Source organism: Engraulis encrasicolus, chromosome 11 (assembly GCF_034702125.1).
Source record: "Engraulis encrasicolus isolate BLACKSEA-1 chromosome 11, IST_EnEncr_1.0, whole genome shotgun sequence".
NCBI classification, from domain to species: domain Eukaryota; kingdom Metazoa; phylum Chordata; class Actinopteri; order Clupeiformes; family Engraulidae; genus Engraulis; species Engraulis encrasicolus.
In genome coordinates, this window is record NC_085867.1 from 12,823,025 (window position 1) to 12,847,508 (window position 24,484).

Sequence of the window (24,484 nt, forward strand, 5' to 3'; positions counted from 1 at the left end):
GCCTTATATTTATAGTTATCTACAGTTATTTTTCAGGAGGTTTTGGCACACAGCCAGCAATTGACACACAAGGTCAAATAAGCCAAAAGTCAGTTTTACTTCCGCCATACTTTTGTGTAATCAAACAGTGAAAAAATGCTTGACTTACAAGGAAGGAAATCATCAAACAACACTGCTCTGAAATGAACATATTCTGTATTTACAAAATAATCATCATTGTGTTAAAAACATAATAATATGTTACAAAAACTCCCCAATGCCCACATCTATTCCAGCACTGCAATCATACATAAATATCTTGACATGGTACACATTCAAAGCATTAGTATTTTCTATGTTACACTGTGATCATAACAGCAACCTGAGGCTTGGACAAGTCTGCCTCGCATAGTGTCAGTGGCATGAAATGGAGCTTGGCAAACACACACACACACACACACACACACACACACACACACACACACACACACACACACACACACACACACACACACACACACACACACACACACACACACACACACACACACACACACACACATCCAAACATCCCTGCATTCATATCCCTTTACATGAAGTGCTTGGTTTCTCAGTCTTGCTTTGAGAAAAACATGAGGAGGACAGAGGACAAATGTTGCCAACTTACTCCGAGGAATTCTGGAAAGCCTGGTGGGCCTACTGATTAAAAAAAACAACAACAACAATTCATCATCGCTTACCAAAAAAACTACAAAAGCAAAAAAAGCCTCCATTGATCAGTTATGAACAACTTGGATTCATTAGTTATAATCCACTGCATCGTATTCCAAATAACTTGATTGCAACTGTACAATTCAACCAGGTGATTATTCAGACAGGTAAAACCAAGTCATGAAGAATATGTGGCACTGGATTGTACTAGTAACTAATGAATGGCTGCCCATCACTGCCCTGGATCTCCACTGGCACGTCACAATAGGAGTCCCTCATAGTTTGGCCTTGGGTGTCTGATCCAGCAGGTCTCGTATGTCCACAAGGGCCTGTTCCAGGCTCTGGGCCAGCCTGCTGGCGTCGGTCTCCGCACAGCTGTTGAAGGCAGACACGGCGAAGTTGATGTGTTCGTCCATGGGGTTGTAGCAGACGCCGTAGCCGTCGGGCACCACCGGGCCAAAACACATCACGCAGTCTGTCTTTGCCGGTACCTGAGGAGCAGAAGTCACGGGGGGTTGACAGGATTGAAAAAAACAAACATTTGGACTGTGGTGCAGCAAGCTACGTACAGTAACGCACCTGACTAAATCCCCTTGGGGACCCAGGTTCGAATCTGATCTGGGTCATTTCCTAAGCCTAACCCATTTCTAATTCCCTCTTACCCGAAGTTCTGTTTGCTCTCCACTATATTATCTACCTATATTATTAAGAAAGGCAGAAACTGTTAAGCTCAGTGGATCTCAACCTTTTTGAAGAAAAGCCCCCTTGGCCTCATCACAATCCTCCCAACGCCCACTTGAAATAAAGAAGTGTAAGTCTCAGGCTTGTAAAAGTCAGACAGTTAAATTATTGGCATTTCACCAAGACCTGGCGCACCTGGCAAATGCATAATCACTGGCTTTCTTACAACAAAAGACTAAAAGTACAAAACCACAATAATGTATGCAGAAAAAACACAATATCCTGCTCATATACATATCTGTTGCCCATATTGTGGTACACTTTTCGCACTAAACGGCCGCCATGTTTGTGACGTAGTTGAGTGTCAGATCTGTCAAACGGTTGAATCTCCGTGATAACAGCATAGTTTTGATTCCAAAGACAATCGCCATGTGTATTAGAGGCAGGGGTAACTTTAAAAAGTGTCAGCATAACGAACAGTGCCTTCCGTGATGAATTGCATATTGGCGGTTGGTAAACTCAGATGACACGCGACCAACCGTCATTTCCGTTAAGTGTATCAGACAGAACGGGAATCGGAATGTACTCGCCTCGTGAATCGCGGAGGGTGGAAAGGGTACTTCACTGCACTCAAACAAGGTACACAGTACAGAGGGCGAATAATGGAACACACCAACAAACAGTTGAAGGAAAAGGTGCAGGACAAAGGCCAACTGTAGTTTTCGAAGTGAGAAGTCAGCACATTTAAAATCCTTTTTTGTTGTCTTTTGTTTTATTATTTCATGGCTGGATTACGTTTCGACTTCAACAGTCTTCATCAGATCCAATCAACACAAAAAAAGACAACAAAAAAGGATTTTAAAAAAGACACAAACAGGACATGGCGAAATGACAGGTAACACAGTGGACATAAGCACCTGGCTGGTGGAGAGATTGTAGTGCTGAGCCTTAGCATACGACGTGTCCATGAAGATGTCTGGCAGGGAGGTGAGGTCCTCGATGGCCGTCAGCTTCAGTCCCAGCAGGTGCCGGTCGATGGCCTGGCCTCGAATAGCCTGCAGCGCAATGGGCCAACACCCAAGATAAGAAACACAATGCAGCTCAGGGCAGTAGATAAAACAATTATATTACTGATATTGCCTTTTACAGCCACTGTGATAAAATCATTTCACCCAAGAAACAGTAATAGTATTTTTCTTTGTTTTGACTATTTTTTCGAATGCTTATTGTAAGCCTACATGTATGAACATTTCTTTTAAAATTAAAATCTTTATTATGAATGCAAAAAAAGTTATGTGTCTGCTTTAATATTATTTTAATTCATTGATGTGCTCAACAGTGGCCAGTGGGTAGTGAGAACTGCATGCACAGCCAACAAGGTTGCACATGGTTTATAAATACCCATGGAATGTAAATGCACTTACCATATCAGTGTATGCCCTATGTGCTTTCACTGCCTTCTCCAACAGATTCACTTTCTCCATGTTCTGCCAAACACACACACACACACACACACACACACACACGCACGCACACGCACACACACACACACACACACACACACACACACACACACACACACACACACACACACACACACACACACACACACACACACAAAAGGGTGAGAGTTAAGAGGACATCTGCTTGTTCTCAAGAGCTCACACTAATAACATTGTTACTACCACGTTACTTGCGACTGTGTTTAATGCTGGCCATGGCTTACTTGAACAGTAGGGCTGTCCATGGCCTTGGCAAACGCAGCGGAGTCAATAGTTGCCGAGCGGATGGTATCAGTGCGGCCCAGCCTGAACATCCGCAGAGAGGCACTCTCATAGGTGGCACAGCACACCTTATACATCCTGTGGAGGAGGAAGAGGAGGGGATGGGTGGGCAATATAACGTGGAGGGAGTTAATCTAGAGAAGTATAACTACTATAGATTACCAACCCTGTTCTGAGGGAGATGAGAGAGACATCTCACTCCCCAGAGGTGTGTGTAATAGTAGTAGTAGTATGGTGTTGTCATAGTAAGGGAGTGATAAAAGGTAGTAAGGTAGTGAAATCAACCAAAAGAGAACTACTACCAGACAGTAAGGAAATCTGTTAGAGAAGGAGCTGCACATCTTCCAAGTGCTAAAAAGAAATCCATTTGCATTACTCCAACTCCAACTCTATTTGGATAACATTTGAACACTAAAGCTTGGTGCAGTCTTGCATCTTTTTAGGCAAAACATACTCAGATTATTTATATGAGTAAAAGCATGGCGCAGCCATAAGGAACTAGTTGTTTGACACATTCTGGAAGGATGTACAGTACCTGTAATAGGCTAGTTGGAGAGCCACTTGAATAAAGGCATCTGGACTCATCTTGTGCGACTTCGGAACATTTTTCCCGAAATGAGGGAATACAATGACACGGACATCAAGGTCATGTACCAATCTGCAAAGTGCAAACAACAGTTAAACAGTAACAAAAGTTAGCATGGTGTCTACAAAGTGGCAATGATGTAAACTGATGAACTGAGGAAATGCTAAAGGTTGTGTGTTTCCAAAGTCAATTTCACTCAGCAACCAAACTGACAGGAATAAAAGGAAGAAAAACTGCTTTGTATGAGATTGCACATCCACATGGCATGGATAACATGGCTAAAACATCCATCTGTTAAGCTGTATCCAGATTCTAAGTGTCTTGTGCCTTGGATGACCAATGTTAACTAGGCAACATAAGAGAGGCATATGAATGATTAAATTCAACCACTTATGTATTGTCACTTCAAAGTTCAGATTTTTGATCTTACATGTTGAGGCTCTGTTTGGCATCCTCAATGTCCTTCTTAATCTCTGGTGTGATGTTGAAGCGCAGTTTCTTGGGCATGGGTAGGGGTACCATTGGAGTGCGCACCATTTCAGACGTCCCCCTTTTAGCACATACACAAGAATAAAAGTGTTTGTTGGGGGAGAAGATGTAGGGTATCTAGTCAAAATGCTTTACAGTAGATACTATACTGTATGAAGTAACAATAATCCATCTTTGAAACAATAATAATTTATACATGTTATGACATCGACACATAGAGAGTGATACGGGAGCCCCATAATGCACATCGTTTCACCAGTGGAACGCTGTAATAGTCATTGAAAAGGTAATTACAATAGTACTACACTACTATGACATAACACACAGCCTTTAGTAATGCACTACAACTTGGTCATTTCAATTGTGGTAACCGCAAATGTATAACACTGTGTCTTAACAGGATAAGAGAGTGTTGGGCCTCACATGTATTCAACTACGTGGTCGATTAATTTGACAATTGGGGGTCCTTCGGCTGGGGCGTGCTCATAGATCAAACCACAAGATCCGTCCTCCCCTATAATGAACTGCAAGACACAGATGGAAGATATTCAGTGACAGGGCACAAAGTCTGAAACAAAAGAAAACTTAAGACTTGAATTAATAATGAGACATAATGAATGTAATACATTTATTAAATAAAGGATGAAAAGACATTTGAATTTGTCACACTTGTTCAGTGTGAGCCGCATTTTTGGGAAGTTTTAACAGACAAACACAGATAGAAAGACACATTGTATCTTTCACTTCCCTGTCGTGAAAATGCTATGTTGTATTCAGCAGCCTCAATGTTGACACTCAGCAGTGCTCAATGACCCAGTTAAAACACTCACATGTTGTGCAGAATAATCACATGTTGTGACTGCTGATACACTTACCACAAATATGAAAGCAGCAGTAGTTGATTAAGCCCCTCAGCAAAAGTGTATTACATGCCTCTACCTGTATGGTCTTGTTAAACCCCATTACACATAACACAGTTTAAAGCAACACGTGTTTTTTAATCTTAAAAAGGTAATTGTAGTCCATGGTTTGTCAAGTTGTAAGAGGTGACTCATTTCTGAATTCTCTTTGCCATTCTCCATGGGATACAGCTGCACAAAGAACATTTGGAGTGGAACAATTCTCTGCAATGCCGACCCTAACCTAAAGGATGACTGCAATTAAAATCATATCAGTTAACACTCCCCAGTTGGTCTTGTTGGCTCCACTCCACAGCACCTGGTCAATTGGAGCTCCCTTACCTGTATGGTCTTGTCAAACCAGCGGTTCCCACTGTTCCAGCGACTGCCTCCGCCGTGGAGCATCTGCACAGCCGCCCGGCTGCGGTACATGTCATCGGAGGCGCGAGGCATGGGTGCGTCCAGACACACCGTACATATGCTCTTCTGGATGGCACGCACAGACTCTTTGTTGACCCTGTCTGCATTGGGATACATGGGGATGTGAATGAATGGCATTCAATTAGTGTAGAATCAAATGAAATGAAACAATAGTTGATCAAGCATGGTTGGTAACATTGCATTGTACATCTACTAATGCTTAACATTGTAATTAACGCCACATCAACAACCAGGCCAACACCAGTATCAGGATTACCTTTGTTTGATTTTGAGCTTTGCTTGCCCACATAACGAAAAAAATGCTTAAAATAACCACTATGAATTGATTCAGAATTTACATCAAATATCTGAAAATTCAGCTGTTCGTTACCAAATCATTCGTTCAGCGGTTCGTTACCAAATCATTTGTTCAGCTGTTCGTTACCAAATCATTTACACGAATAAAGAGAGCATGACTCTGGCTCACCTCTGATGAGGGTGTTACAGGCCGTCCCCCAGGAATTCTACAACCATAGCAACTGCCGTGACTTAACTTACTATGGTGCGGTGTTTTGATACAAGCCAAAAGAGCTGAAATAAGGATTATTTCTACTATGAGTTACATGTTGACCCATAACATGAAGAAGATGTTGAGTTTACGTAAATTGCTGTGTCTAAAACAACCGCACACAAGAGAAAAGACATTTTTTTTAATTTATTGACGCTTCAAATAACGGCTCCATGGGCGCCGCCATTATCCTCCGACTTCAATTTGTGTTCCCAAGCATTTTTTGTAGTGGGAGATGGGAGAAGTCCCATCTCCTAGTAGTTTGGAATGGGTCTGGAATGTGCCATTTAGCTGACCTTTGATGAGGCAGTTGTACGCCTTCTACCAAGTGTTGCGGTAACATATAGTGTACATTAATAAACAGCATGATGACTATGTCTCCTTTTCTTCACCTTTGATAAGAGTGTTGTAGGCCTTTCCCCAAGTGCTGTGGGTAACATTTACATTAATAATCAGCATGACTATGTCTCCTTTTGCTCACCTTTGATGAGGTTGTTGTAGGCTTTCCCCCAGGTGTTGCGGTCCTGTGTGGTCAGGATCCCGATGGGCTCTTTGTTGGTCTGCAGGGAGGAGTTCCAGATCTTCTCCAGCTGGATGTAAATCTGATCCACCGTCAGCGGCGTGCCGTCACTGTTGTACACGTCCAGCACAAAAAACTGCATGTATGCGCACACACACACACACACATCACCAAAACAACTTAGCCATTTCGGAACCCCTGAACACAATTGACACTTTGAAGACACTTGAATTTGGTAAACTTTTTTGCACATTGCCCACAGACATAAAAAAATCATGTGTGAACTTGCAAAAGCCTGCAGACCTGGAAGTTGTGTACTACTGTGACGTGTGTCGGAGCCCTTCTGTCTTGGGAGTAGTTCACCACTGTGTCGCTCTTGAGTCCCGGGATGCGGCAGGACGATAAGACCCGATAGTACTGGTTCATACATAACTTCTGCCCTCCCAAGTGCTCCACTGGCAAGGTTTCACTGGAATAGGAGGACATTACCACAACTCACTATCACCTTAACGTCACATATGCATCACATAGTTCCAACTCGTGCTATCATCATATAATAACTGCATACGGACTAAGGATTGAGTAGAATTGTATCGATGTTTCCACCAATAGTAAAATCCACACTTACTTGTCAATCATTGTCTTGAAATCCAAGACCCCTGAGATAAGTTTAGCAGCAAACCTGTGAAATATATAAATTAATTTTGAATACAGATTTACTAAAGTTTAACCAAAGCCATACTCCTAGTTAAGGATTAAGGTGATTGAACATACCAGCGAATAAGGAAATTTTAATGATGTTTAATGATGATGTTAAATTTTGTTACGTTTTTGACACAAAGGAGTGTCGCTGCTCAAAAGGAAAAGCCTGTATGCATTGCAACTCATACAAATGGATAGTCGATGCCAACACTTCCGTATCACAAGTTATATAACACACTGTATACACCTATGACCAGCCAAGCCAATCACCTGGTTTAAAAAGAACACCAAAAAATCAGACACGGAAAATGTAACATAACATCAGAACATCCTATTGATGCTGGTGACATAAAATGCATCTCTTTTCGCCCTATTGGAAGTCTGTGTGCTGGTCATTATGAACGGGCACTGTTGTGTTGTGTGGAAATTGAGCTGAGTAGACGAAACACAAACAGCAGCACCGGCAGGACTATGACAGAGAGTGTGGCAGCCTGGGTGAGCACAGTGCACTCCCCAAATAGCCTAGCAAGGCTTGCTGCTAGCCGGGGCAGTGTGTACAAAGTTCACGACACCGTGTGAGTAATGTTAAACAACTCGTCCTCGCCCTGTCCCCGTCCCTGTCTGCCGTTCTAGCAGAGGAAAGATGAATGGGAAGACTGACATACGTAATAGTGTCGTAACTACACCTTTGAGAACATTGACAATTTGATTGCGTTCTCGTTCACCTATGCACTGTAATGAGGGTATGACATTTGTAGGTTTAATACTGCAGTTCTTACTATTGACCATGGCCTTATCTTCAATACCACAATTACATATACTACTATGATTGCCATGCTCTTTTACAACAACAGTAGGCAAATACAAACAACAATGTACCGTACTGCAGTCATCTGTCGACAAATACATACTAATTCATTTAACTGTTAACTGTTGTAATGTTGAACTCCGTCTCTCCCTATCTGGTAACCTAGCCATGCGAGAGAGAGACACAACCCTCCCCCCCCCAATCCGTCGTAGCCACTCTCACTTCCTCAACCTGAATCGATGGGTCTAGTGCTGCTAGGCAGGCAACCTGTCTGCGGTTCTGGCAGAATAATGCTGACCAAAGACGGTTGAGACAAGAGGGCTTACTCACGTCATAACAGCGTAGTACGAAATGATGGCGAGGGGAGTACGGAAATGTTATTCACTGTGGAACAGGTCATAGGACAGCGTGAAGGTCTGTCAGCTGTCCTTAATTACCCCCAGCAATTACTGCTGACCAACAACTGCCACAAATTATCCATCATGGTGTCGCCCCCACTGACCATGTGCAAGGGAGTACGAAAATGGTATCCATCTCACCCACTGACCAATGACCATGCGCAAGGGAGTTAATTTTCCATCCACTCGTGTCCTCAGGCAACGCCCCCGTACTACACCGTGGCCAACGCATTTCCCCCCTAGAGATTGTTCTTCTCTGTCGAATTTCTTTGCTTCAAACAGGCTTTCGCTCGCATTGTCGGAAGTGCCCTCTGCTGTTCATGAGAGAAACGGCAGTATCTTTCGCAACTCGCAAGTGTGAGTTCTATGGATGTATAAAATAGAAAGCCAAACACGGCTGCTGTAGGGCTACTGAACGTCTGACTTGTGACTTACCACATTGAAACATATATTTTTTGTTGTAGCCTACATTGCCAGATCATTCCAAGACCATGTGAGAGCAATGTTCTGGCGGCAGAATTTATAAATAGATCGCCGAACACAACGTGCTTCTGAACAAAGTAAACAATTGTTTCACTGAACAACATTTAAGAGAGAAGATAAAATAACTCTCTAGGACATTTTATTATCCTCAAAATGATGCAGGATCCATTCTGTAGTAGCAGGGCTGTAGTACTCGAGTCCGGACTCGGTCCGAGTCCGGACTCAAGTCCGTTTTTTTATGGACTTAGACTTGTCTTGGACTCGCCATCAATTGGATTCGGACTTGTCTTGGACTCGGACACTGGTCTTGCCAAATGAAGCTTTTGGACTCGACCGGTTCTGTCTTTATTTTGTTCAGAGCATTGACTATCATAAATTCTAGAATGGAGCTTGAAATCCAACAACATAAATGTTTGTCTTCACATCCATGGCATATAGGGAGGGAAAGTAATCTCATCGCCCCCTGCTGGCAACGTTCCAACCCCCTGCAACAAATGAATGTTTTTTTTCTTTGAAAAATTACATCTCGGCCCTGACGACGAAGTAGAAGTAGTGGCAGTCATATTATGGGCATGTTGGCCCGTTTTATCGAATCAGGTGGTAAAATGTTCGGTTTTTCACTGATCTGAGCTGATTTTAATATTCTTTAAAAAGCTAATACAGAACTACACTGACTGGCATGTGTGGCTTGTTTACTCCATGTAATTAGCATAGCCAAATTAGCATAGCCAAACATGAGCCAGAGAGGTGGTTACTCGTCACCACAGAAGCCATCATATCTACTAGAGAATTTAAAACCATATCAAAATGATCACGTGTATATATGTGTAATAAGAAGACAATGTGGAACTCATAGGATTACAAGAATGTGAAGATATGCGAAGAACTTGCGTTCGTTCGCGTTCATTTGTTTCTCTGTGTTGTCAACGAGGCGCGAAGCACAGCATGCTGGGAGCTGTAGTTAAGTCCGTTTCCGACCAGATTGGCACAATTTCTATTTTTCTTAAAAGGGCAAAAAATGACTTAAGATTTTCACAGGTAGTAGTTCATGCTATTGTGTACGCTGAAAAATGTGTCTGGTGTTATAGTTCCAAGTCATATCTTTGTGGGATTTTTTAAAAAACTTGTCTATGGGAGTTTCAATAGGATCACCCTGGTGTTTGGAACGTAACCGCTAGGATCGCTGTTTTCCACTTTCCCTCCCAATCGGTTACCTTCAAACATTCTCATAATTGGCATTCATCCTTTGCACTGTTTAACACTGACCGACATGTGACTCGGACTTGACTTGGACTCGAATCTTGTCGGACTCGGTCTTGTCTCGGACTCGAAACTCTTTTGACTCTGACTCGTCTCGGACTTGACTATTCTGGTCTTGGACTTGTCTTGGACTCTACAAAGGTGGACTTGACTACAGCCCTGGCCTACAGTAGTTGTAGCCTCTCTTCGCAACTCCTGCTTTGTCTGCCTACCTGCATGGTCGCTGGTGGCGCACGACAAGTTACAAAAAATGTGGGGTGCACGACGTCGCGCCACGGCAGCTCGCGCCACGGCGTGTGACGTCATTTTGGGTCACGTGACGGCGCGAGTGAGGTCGCGAGTGAAGTATGAAGGAGGGTAGCGCCAGTCACGAAAAGTATGAATCCCCCTTTAACGTTCGGCGAGAAGGTCGCTACCGTGGAATAGCAGCACGACAGAGAGAATCTTTAGACCCCGACGCGGAGCGGAGGCCGGGGTCTTGTTCTCTCTGAAGTGCTGCTATTCCACAAAGCGACCGACTCGCCGAAAGTTAACCCGCTTATTATATGGACATACTTAAATGATTCACACATGGCGGGGACATTTCTTTAGGCCTGTTTAATGTTAAGATCGTTGCTGCGCAAAACAAAACAGTGCCGTTGTGGAACACCGCTAGGCAACAGCTAGGTAGCCAGGACAACAGGTGTTGTCTATCACAGCAGCTGATTAGAGTCTTGTTGAAAAGTCGCTTTAGCAGTGAAAAGTCTTGTTGCCATTGACAGCGGTCTGTTATAGACCAACCCGCCGTCCGTTATCGAAAAATAACAGACGTGCGAACGTTGGGGAGCCCCGTTGAAATGAATGGAGCATTCGACCGATGACGTCACACCATATAACTAGAAATGCATTCAGAGAACGCAGACCTCCGCCAAGGAAGTTCAGTTCGTTTTGGACATAAGTGGAGTCATGATGTGGTTTCATGCATTTAGGCCTATAGGCTACATAGCATTTGTGTTCAGGTAATTGAACCGTCAAGTTGTAACCAAATTATAGTTCTACTGTCTCTTTTATCATTTCCATGTCCTCTAGCTGTGGTCTGTTTAGTTCACCTTTGATTGTTTTATTGGCAAAGTGATTGTTCATGCTATAGCCTATGCCTTCTGTGATTTGCAAATGCACTTAAGCCTTGAAGCTCATTGCTACATAGTCACATTGTTGATGATTGGCAGCATGCCTTTCATTAGGCTACCATCTAAAACAAAATACAAATTAAAAAGCACAATTTTCATTGGCCAACACCCGTAGTAGACCTACATATTCTACAGTAGCCTAGTGCAGCGGTCCCCAACGCGCAGTAATAGGCCTATTATATTATATTATTATTATATATAGGCCTATTTTTTGTAATAACAAGACACTGTGGCTACTTTGAGCCGTTCACTTAATTATTGAATCAGAATGAAATGTGCAAGAATCCCCTTATCCAGTGGCTGTGCATGGATGGTTGTGGAGTGTCAGTTATTGTTTTGGGCTATTTCGTAAGGCTAAACAAACTTTTGAGAGGTAAATCCACTTCTAAAATTTCTAGCTGTTGCAATATCGTTGCAATATCGACACCAACATTGTGGTGCAAACGCAATTGCTTAGCGAGAGACATGTCGACTCGACTGGGGGAATCATTGCCTACCCCTACACTACAGTTGTTGGAGAAGTTCCTCCTACCTGTGATAGGTATTGGCGCTGTGGCTTGACCCGAGCCTGCTCTCTATTTCGTATTGAAAATCACTGTTCGCCGCATCTCCAGCGTTCATTCGTTATGAAGTCTAGGAACTAGTCTATGGAATGTTTGTAATGCTGATGGCTTCAGTGCGCGGGGATTTGGGAAGCAGCAAATCACCGTGGACTAACGCAATTCGCGCGCGCCTTTCTTTGAGCTTCATTTTATATGAATGTTTTGTGACGGCATTGTGAACTTAAACGATCTGCGAGCCTGTAGCTAAGGCTGCTTTTTGATAGCGATTTTGACTGCGGTAGGCTAATGCATTTCACTTCAATGCTCTGCACTGGTGTGGCTGCTTGAAGGTGGCTGCGTGAAGGTACGCCAGTTAGTAAGTGGGTGCTGCTCAGGGCTCCTCCTCAGTGGTCCTTACGCACCCTGTGGCAGGCCATGTAATAGCAGCGTGACGAACACACACACAAATTCGGGCCATCACATAACCTCCTGGCGGAGGTAATAATAGTGTAGTAACTACACCTTTAAGAGCATTGAATATGATTTGTTTAGGCACTGAATGAATGTTAAATGTTGAGAAGGCCGTGAAAGTCCCTGATTTTTCCCAACTGTGACAGATATTTAAGTTGCCCATTTACCAAAATACATCTGCTATGATGGTAGCGAGATCATTGTTGTGTTCTACCTTTATGTGATCGTGAATAGAGAACATTACATCCTATCTCACTGAGGCCAGGTGCAGGAACAAGAGTACACTCCTACAGTAGGCTATATCAATTACAAGATTTAAGTCTGCACACTCAAACTCTGATAGACGGTTTATTTATTCAAAGCACACAATGGCTACGTTTACATGATGGTTTTAATTCTGAATTATTGATCATCCAGCATACCTTCTACGTACTTTATCAGAGAATGCAGAACTCCCTTCTTACTGTATGTCACAAGTAATTGAGTAGACAGCAAAATGATTTCCAGAATCCAGCCATTTGTCTCCGACTTTCAAGCCAGCAAGTTGAACAAATCTCTATGCCGTGTGGGGATTCCATTGTTTATTTTCTTGGTACTGAATGGCCTTGTTGCCATATTTGAGCCCAGTCTCGTGGAAAATCAACTACATGCTTCGTGGTGCCGCTACGATATAGACTCATTTTTCGTAGTTGGGCAACGTGTGCTGTCGTCGAGAGTGGGTGAGAGAGAAGGTGAGAGAGAGCGAGTGAGAGAGAGAAGTGTGCATTCCGGGAGGGGAGCGCTGTCGTTGTGTCAGCTTCATGGCATGTCTCCCTTCCTCCGACATTATCCCTAACCTTAACCCTAAACCTAAACCTAACCCTAACCTTAACCCTAACCCTAAACTTAACCGTAAATCACTTGTTCGAAATGTTTGATTACCGTCGTTTCCAGTTAGCCTTCACTTGCGCTTGATTGTTGACGTCCGTCCGCATTATTCTTCCCCCCAGAACCAAACTACCCCAATTGTCAGTTCCCCCTTTCGTCGCCCAATCACAAGAAACGAGGCTATTCGTAAAGGCACCACGAAGCTTAAAGTAGATTTTTTTTCTGTTTTTCTCCTTAAGACTTCACGAATGGCCCGAGTTACTGTTGCATATTTACAAGTTGGGGAGACAGAAAACTGTGTCCTCTTTAATCCCATCATGGGTCCCAGAGGTCTAAGTCTGCCATTAACCCAAATCCATATGTCATGGTGGTCTTGAACTCACCTCATCTGACCCTGGCGGTCATTAAACTCCATGCGAGGCAGGACGACCCCAGGGCTGGAGTGCACAATCACAGGCATCCGGTAGTCTAGATAGGCTACCTGTAGCCACCAGTCTGACAGCTGAAGACAAAGAAGCAGAAAGATGGATGAAAGCTTAAGAGACAGTCAGAGAAAGTATATAAATAGAAGGTCAAATTCAGTTCAAGGAAGTTCACAAATCCCAGTTCAAAAACCATTTGACCTGCAGTTACATGTACATAAAAACATACCCAGTTATCAGTCTTTCTGGCTTTGCGCTCAAGACTTTTCTGCAACCTTTCACCGACGCCTCCGGTCTGAAACTCTTCGAGGAGTTGACGTGTGTGTTGCAGGTCTTCTTCTTCCACGATGGGCTCGAGCGCCCTTAGGTAGCGCTCGCATGTCTGTTGCAGAGGTGGCACGGGTAGCTTGGGCAAACTCTCCTGGTGTGCAAGGTAGCGACCTGGGACCTTCGTCACCGCCACAGGTCTCACTAGGCTTGATGATTTCACCATTCCAGCCCTCCCCTGTTTAGTAGAGAGACAGGGGGTGATGATGACAGGCTGTCTACTCCGTTCATCTTATTCAACATTAGAACTACGTCATGCAAAACATAACCGTACAGAATGTGCTTCTGTTCTGACTTGCAGTCTAGCTGATCTGACCCCCAACAAAATGTCACCAAACTGTCATTCTCGTCAGCAAGGTAATTGTTTTACTTTTATGTTTCAGGTTGTTAACCAGTTGGGATGAAACTCGAGCTAACCGTCAAATAAAATAACAGCTAATTAGAAAGTCAAGCTATGCATACTTTTTTGTTTAGTGCTCTACGGCTCTGTTGTTATGAAATTCCAAAGGTTGAATCTTACCACCACGCACACTCAACTGGTCTTCTCGGCAGCTAAGGTAAACGGCTGTCTTTCGGTTCAAAGACCAAAAGCAGAAATACCTAAAGCCGCAGAAACTGCAGTTAGTTCTAATAGGTGAAGAATACACGACGATTGGCTATATCTAGTTCCTACGGAAGCTACTAGCTGCTAATTTGATGAATCTAGCAAACAACTAGCTAGCGCTTGATAATAGGCAAATAAAACTTGGCTACGCATTTTATTCTGTACTCACCATCGCCCGGACTAAAAAGCCCAACATCACTGTTTTTCGCAGGAACGCCCCTAAAGGACACGGTGGGTTCTTAAAGGGGAGATTACTCAGACATACATTCCCTGATAGGTCTACGATACATGAGCACTGGTGATCAGTGCCAAAGACAGTCGGCTGGACTTCGCTTCGTAGTCGAGGCCCCCTTCAAAACACAGCCTCTCACAACCCTGCGCTCACGAGACTGACTGTTTATGACAGGGGGCGCACCTGCAGGAGTGGACTTGTTTTTCAAAACATTTCTTTACGTATTTTAATGAAGAGCATATACCATATTTCTTCTGTATTTAAAGTTTAAATACAATATGGATCCAACTGATTCGCGCAGTAAATAATTTAAATAGATTTCTCCTTTCTCAACCCAAGGGTTAAAGTTGAAAGGTGACGTCAGACACACCCCTCTGCTCTAAAATAAACATGGCGGAGACTGAGCAGCAATCAGGTAATCGACATAATTTTGTCGTATTTTTAGTTACGTTGTTCATTTTGCATGCATGGTGTTTCACCCATCTCCTCCAGGTTATGTTTAGATGCATTTAACTCGTTGTGTAGTATCATAATTTGAAGAGAGCGTTGCCTCAACATCACTTTCTCATCCATTCTTGCGGCTGCATTAGCATAGCTTGTCACTTCTGAATTGACAGAGGCTGCCTAGCCGAAAAAGGCTAACTAGTTGGAATAGTTTTCGCAAAGTTTCATTCAGATCTCCGTGTGTGTTTCGTGTGTGTACCAACGCGAATGTTTTCTCAAAAGCGTAGCATGATCATCCTAAAGCCATTACATGAATGCTCGTTTGGTTAATCGTATGGCTATGGCTATGGATTCGATTGCTGGTTGTTAGACTTGTCAATGTTTTCCACTGCTGGTCAACCCTGCTGACCATGGTCATGGCTTTCCACTAGATCAATAATGCCTCATGCTAGCTCTAATCTGACCGAAATGTAGCTGGCCTATTTAGCTGCCCTGGAATGGCTGTCAGGATCCATGCAATGCAAACAGTCTGGTGCTGCTTTGCAGTCGTCACGCCGTGTGTGTTTTAGTTCTGTTGTAAACACGCTGCTGAAATATTGATGCCATCTTCTCCTTATTGTAACAGTATTCGGTCAGGTCTTAGAAGGGGACGGTGGATCAGCGACCTATTTTAAATTGTGACTGTTGTTGCAAAGTTTTAGGGTGCCTTCAGGGTAATAAATCTGAATTAAGCAGTGCAGATAATATTGACTCTGTGTGAACACACTCTATCATGTAGTGTAAGAAAATAAATTGGGAGTAGGCTATTCATCAGTATAACTGGGTCTATTTCTTATTCAATGTAATTTAAATTATGGGGTGTAATAAATGGTGAGTGTAATGCCATGCATTACAGGATTCAACATTAATTTACTTCAGTCCCGAAGGACATTGGTCCTACCAATGGTGCAATGCAAATGTGCTGTCATTCCTCTTACCTTTTGGCTTTGAATGCTTGCTGGTGTTAGTTCCCTATTCATACCCTGTTGTTGCTGGTAGAATTCTTATATCGGCCATGTGTTATCTTCGCACTGTGCAAAATACTGTGCTTGCCCAACAGTTTCAGAGTTTACATTTTGTCATGTCACTGTAATACTGCGGCAAGAAAGTGGTCCTGCTTACTAGAATAACTCTTTCTGTTGATGCTGTTGTTGGCATGAAAGATGCTGACATTAATCAGGATCGTAAGTAAGATCACACTGGTTCTCTCTCTCTCTCTCTCTCTTTTTCGCTCTCGCTCTCTCTCAGGCTCCTCTCCTGAAGATGACGCCCCACCCCTCCCCATCAATTACGACTTCATGGTCCCAAAGAAGGAGATCAGTATGGTTCCGGACATGGGCAAATGGAAGAGATCTCAGGTAGGTCACAAAGAAGTCTCTAGAAAGTGTGCATGCATGTACAGTCAAGGTTTTGTTTTGAGAGTTGTGTGATGCAAAATCAGATAATTCATTTCCATTCTTTTATGTCCGGCATAAGTGCATGGTCCATGTGAAGTGAAGTGAAGTGAAGTGAAGTGAAGTGAGAGCCCACCTGGGAAACTCCAGCTCCCATTGTCATTGTTACACAGCACTCCACAGCACACAGTGCTCACTGCACTGCACCCAACGAAATAGCATTTATGTCTCACTCGTGCAAGGGGGCAGCCCCCAATGGCGCCCCAAGGGAGCAGTGCAGCAGGACGGTACCATGCTCAGGGTACCTCAGTCGTGGAGGTGGATGGGGGAGAGCACTGGTTAATTACTTTCCCCACCAACCTGGCAGGTCAGAAGTTGAACCAGCAACCTTTGGGATACAAGTCTTGACGCCCTAACCACTTACCCATGACTGCCCTAAAAATATATATAGTTAGAATAAAAAGTAAATATCTTAGTCAGAAAATGTTAAAACACAGTATAAATATTATACATGTTATAACACCTTATGACACCATAGTAAAGACTGGGTACTCTATAGTGCTCACCTATGCTACCTATGTTGTGTTTGGCATTACACTTCAACTTTTTTTTTTTTTTTTCGTCTCAGGCATATGCTGACTACATGGGATTTGTATTGACTTTGAATGAGGGGGTGAAAGGAAAGAAGCTTACGTGTGAATACAAGGAGTCTGAGGTAAGATGCATCGTCCTTTGCATTGACTTGTTATAACTGTGTTGGTACTTCTGATACCTGGCCATTCAGCTTTTTGTTCACTTGGCATCATGTCTGCCTTCCATACCACAATTTTACTGTGTGAGGTCATAGGTTGGAGACTGGGTCTGGACTTTGCATTATGATCTTGGTTACATAGATCAGTCATGGTTCCATCCAGCTATCAGTATGGGGCATTGAACCTGTGACCTTGTGGCTGATTTTGATGCACTGTTTTCATGTGGTCAGACACCATCAAAAAAACAGACTATTTCAATGCATTCAATTCACAATCTATTCCATTGAATTCAATGCACAGACCATTTCAATGCATTGAAAGCAGGTATATGTTGCATCCAGTGGCATAGAAACTACATATAAACACTTTGTTCTGCCTCAAATCAGTCAGCATTTATCCTGCTCCAATACAAAACAGACCTTCTCTGACGCCATGGTGAAAAGAGCTAATTGTGCCTATTTTATCTTCCTCTACAGACGATTGAGAAGCTCATGTCTCTGCTGAACACCCTAGACCAGTGGATCGACGAGACGCCTCCAGTGGATCAGCCCTCTCGCTTCGGCAATAAGGCATACAGGACCTGGTATTCCAAACTGGACCAGGTGAGAGTCTCTCTCTTTCAGTTCAGCAGAAGCCTTAAAGGAACCCTCTAACCTTTCTTGTTTTTCCAAGTATTCAACATGAATGTGCATATTATTTTCTTCTCAGTGTGTTCAGTACTTAGATTTATTAGTATTAAAATTAATAGCATAGCATAGCTTAGCATGATCTGTGGAAGGGGATAGAACCATTAGCGTCAAGCCACAAGTGATCACTGGGTGGAATTTGATAGCCTTTTTGCACATTTTGCCCGTTTTTTGTACATTTGATGATGTTTTGTTTGGTTTCATAGACTTCCATTGCTATGCTTAATATGGCCATACGTGTTAAACTAGGCAATTCAAACAAATAGAGAAAAAAATCCTTTGTGTGATCCTTGTGGATGTTTTGGGTTTGGTCCCCTTCCATAAGCAGGCAGTGCAATTCTGGGTAATCATTTCTGGGATTTTAGTGTTGCACTTGACATCGCCGTGCAGACGCTGTGCTGTTTGCATGCAAAAGTAAGTTTGAGGCACACGCCTTTTGTCTGCTGCAGAGATGTTGAACATTTTAAGTACTTCATGAACGATACATTTTGGTCGAAGTTAACTGTGGACTACTTGATTACATGCTTATTGTAAATGCACTCATCCCTTGGTATTTTAACTCTTGTTAAGGTTGTTGAAAAATACACGATCATTTTATTTTACTAGGGATATGACCATTTTATTACATCATTTAATTGTCACTCTGTTGGGTTAGTCTCAAAATGGTCTACTTGGTATTCCCACTGTAGTAAACGGGTGGCAATGCTGTTTTAGAGACCTGAAATGAAACCAAATTTAAACAATTAAACATAATTCGTGAGTTTGTGAGTTGTATGTTTCATATTTTACTGGACTTAGTTTTTTTTTTAGTTTATTGTATTTAACTCAGAAAGAGAGTTTGTTTCATATGGTGACAATAGAAAATCCATTTAATCACAGGGCTTCCCCAAGGTCACACTGACCAAATTGCTTGCTTCCCTTTGTTATGGCTAGGAGGCAGAAGCCTTGGTTTCCACGGTGATTCCGGAAGGCAGAGCGGGGGCGGTGCCCGAGGTAGCTGTTTACCTGAAGGAGGCGGTGGGAAACTCCACCAGGATAGACTACGGCACAGGTAACTCGCCATTTGTATTCGGGTGTTTAGGTTCAGAGGTGGACTCAAAGATTTTTAATATGGTAACCAAAATAAAGCACACCATTTGTCGCCAATACGACAAAGTGAGTTCAAGACTGATCTCCTAAATGGGTGTGACGTTCCATTGAGCATCATTCATTCTGAACCCCTACTAGTCTCCTAAAGGGGGCGTGCATGGCAGTTCATAGACATGCAGCTTAGGATCTTTTGTCACATTGATTGCAGAAGAAGCGCTCTATGAACTGTCTCCTCATTACCAATCATCTCTGATGGACATCCCTGCCACAAACAAAAACCCTGCCACAAACAAAAACCCTGCCACAAACTGTATACGCTCTAGCCAATTCAAAGAACTAGCTGAACATTATTTTCACATCTATTCAGCCAGGTTGACTGACTAATTAGTGAAATCTCCAGTGTTGGGGAGCACAGGCAGAAGGAATATCTGACAGGATTTCTGTTTCCTCTAGCCTCTGTGTCCGTCCGTCTTTGTGAGTGTTGTCTGCTCCTACGGTCACTAGAGGGCAGTGTTGAAGCACGCATCTATAATTCAGGAAAAAGTGGCCCGTGGTGGTTGTTGAGCCGACACAAAATTCCTTTCCTTAATTCGGCGCTAACCGAATCATCAGCAGTATAAACCACGCATGTAATTTTGAACAGCCCAGAAAATTGGGTGACGGAATCAGATTTGTGCTCATGTTGTTATAACATAATGACCTACTGTCATTATTGGGTCTGGTCTCATTTTATGGAAACAAGTCTGTAAATATGTGCACACAGAAATTATTAGACTGTGTGTGGGGAATAAGCATGCTTTATTAGTCTCAGTGTAATGGATGCTGATTGATTGAGCTAGTTTTATTTTCTGTTTTGACGCAGGGCATGAGGCAGCGTTCGCCGCATTCCTCTGCTGTCTTTGTAAGATCGGAGTGCTGCGTGTGGATGACCAGCTGGCAATCGCTTTCAAAGTTTTTGACAGGTTTGTACCTAACAACTATTCAAAGTCGCGTTATTTTCCAAAATCCATGGAAGTCCTTGTGCACAGGCCTTCAGGAATGCAGATGCAACCTTCAGTAATGCAGCTGTGAGGCAGGTAAACTTGGTCAAATAATGAATAATCGGGGGGGGGGGAGAAATGCACACTGATCACTGTTCACTGTTCACTTTTTTATTTTTGGAGTGAACATTGCATCGTAGGGCATTAGAAGTCAATGAGCTTACACTGGTTCAGAGGAACACACTGTGTGACTACACCACAGATGGTCCCTATGGAGCAGTATGGGGTTGGGTTTCTATCTCAAGGGCAGCTTAGCTGTGAATGAGCGTGCGGGAGTAGAGGTTATTCACTCAAACGCTCACATATTTCCCACTGGAAGTAATACTTGGGAGTGCTCATTCCAAGACCAAACGGCCTTAACATTAGCTTCTCCAGTAGCATGCGATGACTATAAGGTGTCTGTATATGTTGATGCAACCTACTCTCCCTACTTTTAATAAATGTAAAGGGACACTGTTCAGGAAATGGACAAAAAAGGTACTGCAACTATGCTGCTCATTGAAACTGGGCTGCCTATTGCCAAATTTGATCTTTACATGAAAGTTTAAAAAGTAATCAACAAATATTTTCTAGTATGGTCCAAGTAGAGTCATTTTTGCAGCTAAAAATGGCTATTTTTGGAAATTCAAAATGGCGGACCATGGGGAAGATCCCCCTTTTCATGTATGAAAAGCACAATTTTTCCAGTCATAATGAATACTTAGAATTTGATGCTGGTGGTAAGTATTCATGAAAAATGTAACATTAGTGAATGGGCAGTATGAATTCTGGAAATAAACAACTAAAAATCTCACACAGTGTCCCTTTAAGGTATACATATTTATCAGTAAATGTAAATAAATCTGTAAATTAACATGTTGACCACCCAGTAGGGTCAATAAATTTCAAAACAATTTGAGAAGCTATTGTACCGTGTGTAGGCTTTGATTTTGTCTTGGCCATGGAGTGCATATGCATATGGATGACATATTTATGGTATCGACTATCTAAAATCTGTAAATGATTGCTTATTAGATCAATCAATTGTTACCTAATGAAAGGTACAAAATACTTTAGAAAATGTTTAAATGTTTTTTAAAAGAGTGGGAGAATCTATTGTTGTAGCATATAGGCCAGTGGTCTCCAATTCTTTTCCTCCAAGGGCCAAATTATGTAGAGCAAGTGAGACTGCGCGCCAAACCAACGCCCCAACCCAATGAGAAGCAAGTTAGATGTCTTGACAGAGAACAGATTTTCGCTTTTCTAGTTTCCCTTATTGTCAATATCTGTTATGAGACTGTTAGCATAAGATCTAACTCTTTGTGAATGCTTTGGAGAGATATGACCCACTGAAGTTTTAGTAATCGAAAATCACACACATTTATGTTTCATTTGTTCTGACCTCATGGCGGGCCAAATGCTTGCCATGCCCGGGCCAGATTTGGCCCGCGGGCCTTTGTTTGGAGACCAAGGATGAAGGCTGCCAGTCTGTGAGTCTGTCTCGGGTGTGTAGTGTAGTGCGCTGCATATGCATGTGGGTGACAGATTTCTGCTGGTGCCGGTGCTGTAGATATCTGCGGGTGATGCGGAAGCTGCAGAAGACCTACCGGATGGAGCCGGCCGGCAGCCAGGGGGTGTGGGGGCTCGACGACTTCCAGTTCCTGCCCTTCATCTGGGGGAGTGCCCAGCTCGTAGGTAAGCCCCCGCCAACACAGCATAGGAGGGGTGTGTGTGGGTGTCATTGACTAGGTCATAGTTAAGTCATTTCTGCAGCGCAGCATAGTATTGACGTGTGTGTGTATGTGCATGCATGTGCGTGTGCATCTTCTGTAGAAGGAGGAATGGGAGTGTGTGTATATTAGTGTGTGTGTGTTTGTGTGTGTGTGAGTGAGTGTGACACTCATGAGGTTAGATCTGCATTATTCATAACTTATACATAATTTCTCCACTTCTACCAAAGATTGAAGGGGAACAAAAAGTGTATAGATTGAGTTACGGTGGTTGAAGGGTTTCAAAGTTTATATATCTGCATTTGAGATGTTAAATTTGCCATGGCTGAGCAGTACACATTAAGGTTACACACTGCTGCTGGAAACACAACTGCATGGAATAAACACTATTCTATTTTGAACAGTCTTCACCACGCAAACACCTAGAAATTTCAGGCCAGAACAGACAAATGTCAAATGTCAAAAAAGTATTAGCATAAATTGCAGTTTGTTGAACCAGCTAGTCAACAACGATTTATCTAATTTCTCTCTCTCTAGCAGGTGGAATGCAAGAAAAGAAAAACACTTATGAATGTTCTTACACCTATTGTATCAGCCCACTTGTTCCCCTTATTTATTCTTCTTCTGAAGTGACGCACAAGATTGTCCGTAATATTAGTTGTAATTACCTTCAAGTTTGCCCGTGGAGTAGGAGGTCTCTTTCACAATAGTCCCCTGAATTGCATCAGTCACAAAACCCACCAAGGCGACAACACGCTATGTGATGTAATATGAAACCTGTGCATACATAATTTAGTACATGTGTGTAGCAAAGACTTGTATTTTGTGTTAATAATTACACATGCTTTCAGGGGCATAGACAGAAATCATGAAAAAGATGGGTCCAAAAAGAATCTGATTGGATTTCATTGGTTATTTTTTCACTTAAATAGTCGATAAGAAGAATTGTCGAACTATGTAATTTATTTTTATCTCTTAAACTCTCAAGAACACTCACTGAACGTTCTGGTTTGTTGGGCCTGCTTGATAAAATCCAAGCCCACCCATGGCTTTACCTGAGCACATTTTATTTTTGGATAAAATACATTAAAAAACCACACAAAAACATGCATATAATATATGATGACTTCAAAGTGATGTGTGTTGAGATGGGGGTGAAATGGCGACATCTGGTGGTGATGAGCTGTAGTTTCACACGCTCCTACAATAATTACTCCATTCCTTCTGTCAGAGCATCCCACACTAGAACCACGCCACTTTGTGGAGGAGAAGATTGTGAACGAGCACCACAAGGACTACATGTTTTTCGAGTGCATCAAATTTATTAATGAAGTAAGTATTCTACATATTTCTCCAAATGTTAATTAAAAGTGGCATTTTCAATGTCCTCTATTTTTCTAATAAAACTATTAAGAAACTATTATAGATGATCTGACAGCCTAGTCAGTAGAATGGCAGTGCTGAGGTTTGAAGGGATTATGTAGAGACAGGAGGCACAGATGAGCTCAGAAGAGAAGAGAAGAGGAGGGGAGTGAGTGAGTTAGAGAGGAGGGAGGAGGTAGCTTGCCATGGTGATGGAGTTTGCAGGGCTTAGGTAGGAATAGGCTGTGCAGAAGTGGACAGGAGCTAGCGAGTGAATGAGTGAGTGGAGGAGGTCTGTTGACTTGGCAGTTGTGAGTTTTGCTGGGGTTAGGTAGGAAGAGGAAGACGGTGAATCAGTTGAGGAGAGGAGCGAGCGAGTGAATGGAGAGAGGGAGGAGGTAGCGTGCCATGAAGTTTGCAGGGGTTAGGTAGGGAGGGGAAGAGGAGTGGATCAGGAGAGGAGAGGAGTGGAGTGGAGAGGAGGAGAGGAGAGGAGAGGAGAGGAGAGGAGCGAGAGAGCAGAGGGAAGAGAGCAGTGCAGCGAGGAGGTAGCGTGCACTGGTGGTGTTTGCAGGGGTGAGCTAGGGAGAGGATGTACTGAGAGGTGAGGCAATCGCGTGAGCAACCAGAGATTTGTGGAGTTGGCGTAGCAGTGGTGGGGATTTCAGCGGTTAGGTCGAGTGAGTGAGTGAGTGAAGGTTGGAGGGGGGAGATGGTGGGCTCTTTCCAATATGCGGACTCCCGCCAGAGATTCTTTAAGTATAGAGATATGCCAACATAATAGGTTTCTGGGCACCTAATGTGACCAGGTTCCGGTCTGCCTAAAGGGGCGTGTCATAATGCTCCTAGCATTGAATAGAACAGTCCTCAGGTCTGCCTAAAGGGGGATTTTCCCCCCAATAATAGAACCCGGAAACAATGGGCCAATGGAACCTCTCTCTCTCTACTCTCTCTGCTCCTGCCCTTGACCTCGCGTTTCACTGACGCCCCTGAAGTTTCCCCGCTGTCAGCCTAGCCCAGGGGTGGGGAACCTAATGTTTCGAGCAG

At 43.1% G+C, this 24,484-nt stretch overlaps 3 protein-coding genes across 4 annotated transcripts in view; 2 read left to right on the forward strand and 1 right to left on the reverse strand.

The window, feature by feature from the left end:
• setx (senataxin) overlaps nucleotides 1–24,484 on the forward strand; it is a 1,003,984-nt gene that overhangs the window by 379,384 nt on the left and 600,116 nt on the right. The gene's annotated exons all lie outside the window — the stretch shown is intronic.
• On the reverse strand, nucleotides 79–15,071 carry crata (carnitine O-acetyltransferase a). 2 transcript variants are annotated; one of them, XM_063209909.1, is made up of 14 exons: nucleotides 14,860–15,071; nucleotides 13,989–14,264; nucleotides 13,721–13,839; nucleotides 7,266–7,319; nucleotides 6,941–7,106; nucleotides 6,599–6,773; nucleotides 5,472–5,650; nucleotides 4,654–4,754; nucleotides 4,172–4,291; nucleotides 3,691–3,813; nucleotides 3,098–3,233; nucleotides 2,796–2,858; nucleotides 2,289–2,426; nucleotides 79–1,181 (listed from the first exon to the last, which is right to left on the reverse strand). In XM_063209909.1, the coding sequence occupies exons 1-14, from the start codon at nucleotides 14,884–14,886 to the stop codon at nucleotides 966–968; spliced, it is 1,893 nt and encodes a 630-aa protein (XP_063065979.1). In that variant the 5' UTR covers nucleotides 14,887–15,071; the 3' UTR covers nucleotides 79–965. The 2 variants fall into 2 exon arrangements, with proteins under 2 accessions (XP_063065979.1, XP_063065980.1); XM_063209910.1 differs by lacking the exon at nucleotides 14,860–15,071 and adding an exon at nucleotides 14,607–14,814.
• The window catches only part of ptpa (protein phosphatase 2 phosphatase activator), a 19,509-nt gene continuing 10,255 nt past the window's right edge, over nucleotides 15,231–24,484 (forward strand). Inside the window, exons 1-8 of the mRNA XM_063209912.1 lie at nucleotides 15,231–15,337; nucleotides 16,654–16,763; nucleotides 17,428–17,514; nucleotides 18,028–18,153; nucleotides 19,171–19,288; nucleotides 20,189–20,288; nucleotides 21,916–22,040; nucleotides 23,307–23,407. Of these exons, the coding sequence (XP_063065982.1) occupies nucleotides 15,313–15,337; nucleotides 16,654–16,763; nucleotides 17,428–17,514; nucleotides 18,028–18,153; nucleotides 19,171–19,288; nucleotides 20,189–20,288; nucleotides 21,916–22,040; nucleotides 23,307–23,407 (792 nt within the window). The 5' untranslated portion in view covers nucleotides 15,231–15,312. The remainder of the gene's footprint in view (nucleotides 15,338–16,653; nucleotides 16,764–17,427; nucleotides 17,515–18,027; nucleotides 18,154–19,170; nucleotides 19,289–20,188; nucleotides 20,289–21,915; nucleotides 22,041–23,306; nucleotides 23,408–24,484) is intronic.

What these genes read in the sequence shown, in the direction of transcription:
- crata (XM_063209909.1), bottom strand. Translation starts at nt 14,886, where the DNA reads ATGTTGGGCTTTTTAGTCCGGGCGATG. An exon ending in CAGTAGTACACAACTTCCAG is followed by an intron (nt 6,774 to 6,940) that starts GTCTGCAGGCTT and finishes GCATACATGCAG; the next exon opens with TTTTTTGTGCTGGACGTGTA. An exon ending in GACCACGTAGTTGAATACAT is followed by an intron (nt 4,292 to 4,653) that starts GTGAGGCCCAAC and finishes ATGTGCTAAAAG; the next exon opens with GGGGACGTCTGAAATGGTGC.